The 6,368-nt window shown below is 37.7% G+C and overlaps 1 protein-coding gene across 1 annotated transcript; it reads right to left on the bottom strand.

Annotated features, from left to right (window-relative positions):
* Positions 1–2,005: 2,005 nt before the first annotated feature.
* Positions 2,006–2,938, bottom strand: LOC143231372 (uncharacterized). Its single transcript, XM_076465916.1, has 2 exons — positions 2,746–2,938; positions 2,006–2,604 (listed from the first exon to the last, which is right to left on the bottom strand). The coding sequence occupies exons 1-2, from the start codon at positions 2,936–2,938 to the stop codon at positions 2,006–2,008; spliced, it is 792 nt and encodes a 263-aa protein (XP_076322031.1).
* Positions 2,939–6,368: the final 3,430 nt, after the last annotated feature.

Raw genomic sequence — 6,368 nt, forward strand, 5'->3', positions numbered from 1 at the left:
AGTGAATCGTTAATCGGTAAACACGTTACGAAATTTAGTCATTTGTGTTCAAGCATTAGCGTTGTTAACATCTCCCACTGACATCTCCTCTGTTACATTGGGTAAAGGGCCCGGCATGGCCAAGCGTATTAAGGCGTGCGACTCATAATCTGAGGGTCGCTGGTTCGCATCCCCTTCGCGCCAAACATGCTCGCCCTCCCAGCCGTGGGGGCGTTATAATGTGACGGTCAATCGCACTATTCGTTGGTAAAAGAGTAGCCCAAGAGTTGGCGGTGGGTGGTGACGACTAGCTGCCTTCCCTCTAGTCTTACACTGCTAAATTACGGACGGCTAGCACAGATAGCCCTGGAGTAGCTTTGTGCGAAATTCAAAACAAACAAACAAACTTTGGGTAAAAACATGGCAAAGATTAAAAAGTTGACAGAGTTTGAACGTGGCAGAATTGTCGAGCTGCAAAAGCAAGGTCTCTCTCAACGTGCTATCGCTGGTGAGATTGGACGTAGTAAAACTGCTGTTGCAAATTTCTTAAAAGATCCTGAGGGATACGGAAAGAGAATTTCAAGTGTTCGGCCCAAGAAAATTTCGGCGGCGTTGAGCAGAAGGATTCGACGGGTTGTCCGGCAAGACATCAGCCGATCGTCGAACCAGATTAAGGCCGTTACGGACTTAGAATGCAGCTCAAGAATAATAAGACGGCATCTACGAGTGAAGGGCTTTAGAAACTGTAAACGTTTTCAAGGGCCACGCCTCCTTTCACACCACGAAACAGCTCGGTTAAACTTTGCTGAAAAGCACCAAACATGGGACATAGAAAATGGAAGAAGGTTTTGTTCTCTGAGGAGAAACGATTTAACTTGAATGGTTCAGATGACTTCCGACGTTACTGGCACGATAAGGATATCCCACTAGAGACATTTTCTACACGACACAGTGGAGGAAGTTCCATCATGATCTAGGTGTTTTCTCCTTCCATGGAATAATGGAACTTCAGGTTATACAGGGGCGTCAAACAGCAGCTGGCTAAATTGGCATGTTGGAGAAAGCATCCTTATTGACTGAAGGCTCTTGCTTGTGTGGAAATGACTGGATCTTTCAGCAGGGCAACGCTGCAATTCACAATGCCCGCAGGACGAAGGACACTTTCATGGCGAATAACGAGATTTTTTGGACCATCCAGCGTGTTCGCCCGAACTGAACCCCATTGAAACTGTTTGGGGGTGGATGGCAAGGGAAGTCTATAGAAATGGACGTCAATTTCAAACAGTGCATGTTCTTCGTGAAGCCATCTTCATCATTTAGAATAACATTCCAGCCAGCCTTCTGCATACGCTTATATCGACCATGCCAAAGCGAATGTTTGCAGTTATTCGCAATGAAGGCCGTGCAACTCACTACTGAGACCTCTTATTGTGCATTTCCTACCCTGTTTAGGACTTCTTTTTGGTATGGTCTTAAACTTTTGACCAGCTAGTATTTAGGCTAATTTCATAGTGTTTACATTTTTACTATTAAATGCTAAAAAAGGTTTTTATTTTTATTTTCCCTTTTCTTATTTTCATCTTTCGAAGCTCTACTCAAATAAGTGGTTGAGTCTAACAACGCAAAATGCATATTTTTTCTTTATGTTCATTGGCCTTAAAATTGTGGCCAGCAGTGTATTTACGTTATATAATAAAACAGGTTCTACGGAAATCATGAACGATTTATTGGGTCCATAAATAATTTTATCACACATCTGTAGACGGTTGTGTGACTCAGTGTTTCACTTATCACATCAAAATCTTACCTAAACATATACAGGGTGTCCCAAAATAACGTTTACACTCTTTGGATCATTATAACTTGCCTTGTTTATTGATTTTAACAATGAAACAAGATACATATGATAGCCAAAGGATTTATTTAAAGATTTAATACTGAAATCAAGAGAAAAAATAACAAATAAAAGTCTTCCCAAGGAAAACTCTCCTTGGTTAAAATTGTAAAATGTTACAATTTGCTTGCTTCACTTCAGGTGTTCAAACTGAAATCCGTTCTGCTCCAGACACATCTCATAACGGAAAGAAATGGAAGTGCACACATCAAACACCATTTCATCTGGTATTAAAGCACATTTTTCTTCAATTGCCCTTTTTGTGCTGTAAACTTTGTCTTTCAGAAACCCCCACAAAAAGAAATCTATGGGTGTCAAATCTGGTGATCTAGCAAGAAATTCTACACTTCCTCTTCGTCCAATCCATCTGTCTGGCGTAGATGCATCCAGATAAGCTCCCACGTCGCGATGGAAGTGGGGAGGAGCGCCATCCTGCTGGAAGAAACACTCTTCTTCTCCAAATTGTTCTTGGATGCGTGGCATGGCAAACTCTTGTAGTATGTTGAGATAATTCAATCCTGTTACGGTGTCTTGGAAAAAGAATGGTCCGATGAGTCCCCTAGCGGACAGACCACACCACACAATCACTCCAGGCAAATTCAAGTGATGTTCCTCTGTAACATGTGAATTTTCTGTTGCCCAATAGGTGCAGTTGTGTCGATTTATTGAGCCATTCAGCTTAAACGTTGCTTCGTCACTCCAAACAATTTTGAGTGGAAATTCATCATCGCCTGCACATCTAGCAAGATACCATTCACAGAACTCAACCCTTCAATCAGGGTCATCTTCATTCAGAGCGTGAACAAGCGATGGGATGAAACTTTTGAATTGGGAACGCTTCAAAATGCGATGTACGTTGGATTTATGGATACCTGTTTCACGAGACAGTTGGCGCACTGATTTTCTTGGAGAATTCAGAACATTATCAATGACCTCTTGCTCTCTTGTTGGGCTTGTTGATGATCTTTTTCGACCGGAGCGACCCTTTCTCATATGGTGGTGAGTTCCGTGTTCATCAAACTTGGCAATGCTGTGTGAAATGCTGGGGCGAGATTGCGCATCCATATGGAACTTTCTAGTAAAACGTCTTTGCACTTCAGCTTTGTTTTTGATTTTCCAAAAAGTTTTGAGAATGAAACATTTTGTGCTCGATTGTAAGCTGATTATCCGCCATCCTTGGACACAAGTTAAATCTGAAACAAAAGAAACGGTTTATTAGCTATACACAGTCAAAGAGTGTAAACGTTATTTTGGGACACCCTGTATAATAACAAAATCTAACATCAAATGATTGTAACCTTATATCAGTTCATATTAAACATTTAATACTTCGTTGATCTTTCTTCTACTTTAGTAATCTTCCCAAGATAATGTGTAACGGTGTGGATGAAGTTGTTGATGTAATTTACTATAATTTAATTCCAACTTGTTACTAGAAAAGGCCCAGCATGGCCACGTGGTTAAGGTACTCGACTCGTAATCCGAGGGTCGCGGGTTCGAATCCCAGTTACACCAACCATGCTCGCCCTTTCAGCCGTGAGGGCTTTATAATGTGACGTTTAATCCCTCTCATCTTTGGTAATGGTAGATGATTAGTTGCCTTCCCCCACTGCTATATTAGGAACAACTAATGCAGATAGCCTTGGAGTATCTTTGCGCGAAATTAAAAAAACAAACAAACTTGTTACTAGAAAGCACTCCAATTTAGCTACAGTAGCTAGGTTAGAGTCGTGGTTTAAAAATTTTCCAGCTCAATTCTGTTGAAGTTCTCAATGGGATAATAATCTGGAGACTTTGCTCGCCATAGCAATCTTATGACGTCTTTCTGGTCGAGATAATTCTGTACATTATGCGTTTTATGGGCAGTGGCATAGTAATTCTGGAGCACAAAGAATATGGCAGAAATACCATATCCATTTGGTACCTGTAGGAGGCGTTATTAAAGTTTCTCTAGAGGATATGAAGAACAATGTTTCCACCATGATGAACAGATGCCCTAAAATTTACTGCACCACCTCCTGTGGGAAATACAGTCTTTTATCATGTGTTCTCAAGAAAAACAACGAACACGAATCCTACCATCAGCTTTAATAAGCCAGAAACAGGATCTATTTAAAAAACGTCCTAATTGTAAGTCAACATGCTGTTTTACCAAAGTAACATGATGACGACAGTAAATTCTGGTTAATATCGGTTTGCAGATAGCTAGTTTTGCGAAATAAACTTATTTTACAAGCCTCCTATTCACTGTGCTTCTGGATACTCTGGAATAAATGTGTTATTATCATTCCACCTCGGATCATTAGTAGTTTTTTTTGGTAAACTTTCCTAGAACGACGTTTCTTGCAGCCCGGTGACGTATTACGATTCTGAATACAGTATAATGGGGCATCCTGTTCTAGCAATGTCTGTTCGCTTCATACACTTTCTGGACAGTCCCTATAATTCTTAGCACGAGAAAAGGCATGATTACACCAAGTACAGAGAAAGTATCTGAACAAAGCGTTGGTCTGTTTTGAAAAAAAATTATACCGGAATCATTCCCTTTTATACACAGAAAAGTATGTAAATGTGTTTTAACGAACAAGTGCTCTAAAAACTTATACACACTCTTTTATACACAGAAAAGTATGTAAATGTGTTTTAACGAACAAGTGCTCTAAAAACTTATACACACCCTTTTATACACAGAAAAGTATGTAAATGTGTTTTAACGAACAAGTGCTCTAAAAACTTATACACACCCTTTTATACACAGAAAAGTACGTAAATGTGTTTTAACGAACAAGTGCTCTAAAAACTTATACAGACAACTCGTACATATTTGTCATACGCTACTTTTTCTGTTACTACTCGGGCATTTGATCAATAACTACTCCATACGTATAAAGAATAACATCAATATAGAATTATATGCAAACGTTTTGGTCAAGACTGTATACATTCCTTTTGATAAATGGATTGCCATAATTGTATTTTCTATGGAAATCCAGAACAATAGTACACTTGATAACATGTAGAATCTTTCAATTTAGGCGTCTCGAAAAGTGCCACTTTTAGTTCAACTTTTCATATCACTTATGGAAGGATATGCTCTAAAGTCTGACTTACCAAAGGCTTGTTATCTATATAGAAACTATAGTTGAAATTTCAAGAAAATGCTCTCACAGAAAATTCAACTTTGCAAACATAAGTTTTAAGCAGTGGTACTCCGAAATATAAGTTAATGGAAACCTAATTTTATCAGTTGAATAAACAAACGAATGAAGCAAATTACACTATGTAACAAAATTTTTAATTTTATTGTTCTTAGGCAGAAAGTGTTATTTCCCAATTGCTTATGCCTAAAGTAAATGGAAAAGACTTACTTTTCTCTTCAAACTTTGCTTTTGTGACCTGGGAATGTATAACGAAACCATGATGGGAGACTATATTTGGGGGCTGATACGTGAAAGTGATTTACATTACAGTCGCAAATCTCGAATAACTACTCACTTCTAAACATTTTTGTATAACGCTGGTATAAATACATGTAAATTTTTATTCATATGCTGTTTTATTCAGACCTTATGTAAATGAAAATGTGCAAATTTGCCCGTTTTCACATAGAAAATAGGTTAATTTCTAAATTTCATTATCCAGGCCACAAAAGTAAAGTTTGAAGGGAATAATGGCCATTTTCTGTACTTTTACAACATAAGCAATTAAGAAATAACACATACTACCCAGGAACAAAATTTGTGTTACAGAGTGTAATAAGAATTTTCTTATTGATGTTATTGGTTGTCCTTATATATTCCTGTTGGTGAGGCTATAGAAACTTTCTAATATCTATCTATTTATTTCTAATTGAAAAGTAATTCCAGGATAATATAAATAGAAACTGTCACTGCATTTATCTTCTTCTCATAATTGCATTGAACCAATAAAATGTGGTAGTTATGCAGATGTTGAGTGCATTATATTAAAACGATTTTGGAACCTCACCAACTCATTAGAGTCCTTGTTACCACGTTCCATAACGTTCTATTTTACGTTCTTACACCACAAATATATATTGGCTGCGATTTTCGTTGTTATATAACGAACTCAATTCTCTGTATTTTTGTATAAAGATCAAAGTACTAACTACGTAAGAGATGAGTGTTTGTTCTTAGACTCTGGAAAGAACATGATAAGTTTATTTACATATATAATATTGATCACAATAAAGTATGTCACGGTGGAAAGTACGTAGAACTACTAAAAACATAAGGTGTGCCTTGATAGAAAGTACGCCATACTAGTAAAGAAATATAAAGTATGCTATGCTAGAAAGTTAGTGGTACTAGTTAAAGAGATGTAAAGCATACCGTGGTAAAAGATACTTGATACTTGTAAAGACTTCTAAAGTGTACTGTAGTAGAAAGTTAGTGATACTAGTTAAAGAGATGTAAAGTATGCCGTGGTAGAAAATATGTGATATTAGTAAAGACTTCTAAAGTATCCCGTGGTA

Source organism: Tachypleus tridentatus, chromosome 11, assembly GCF_004210375.1.
Source record: "Tachypleus tridentatus isolate NWPU-2018 chromosome 11, ASM421037v1, whole genome shotgun sequence".
In the NCBI taxonomy this organism is placed as follows: Eukaryota; Metazoa; Arthropoda; class Merostomata; order Xiphosura; family Limulidae; genus Tachypleus; species Tachypleus tridentatus.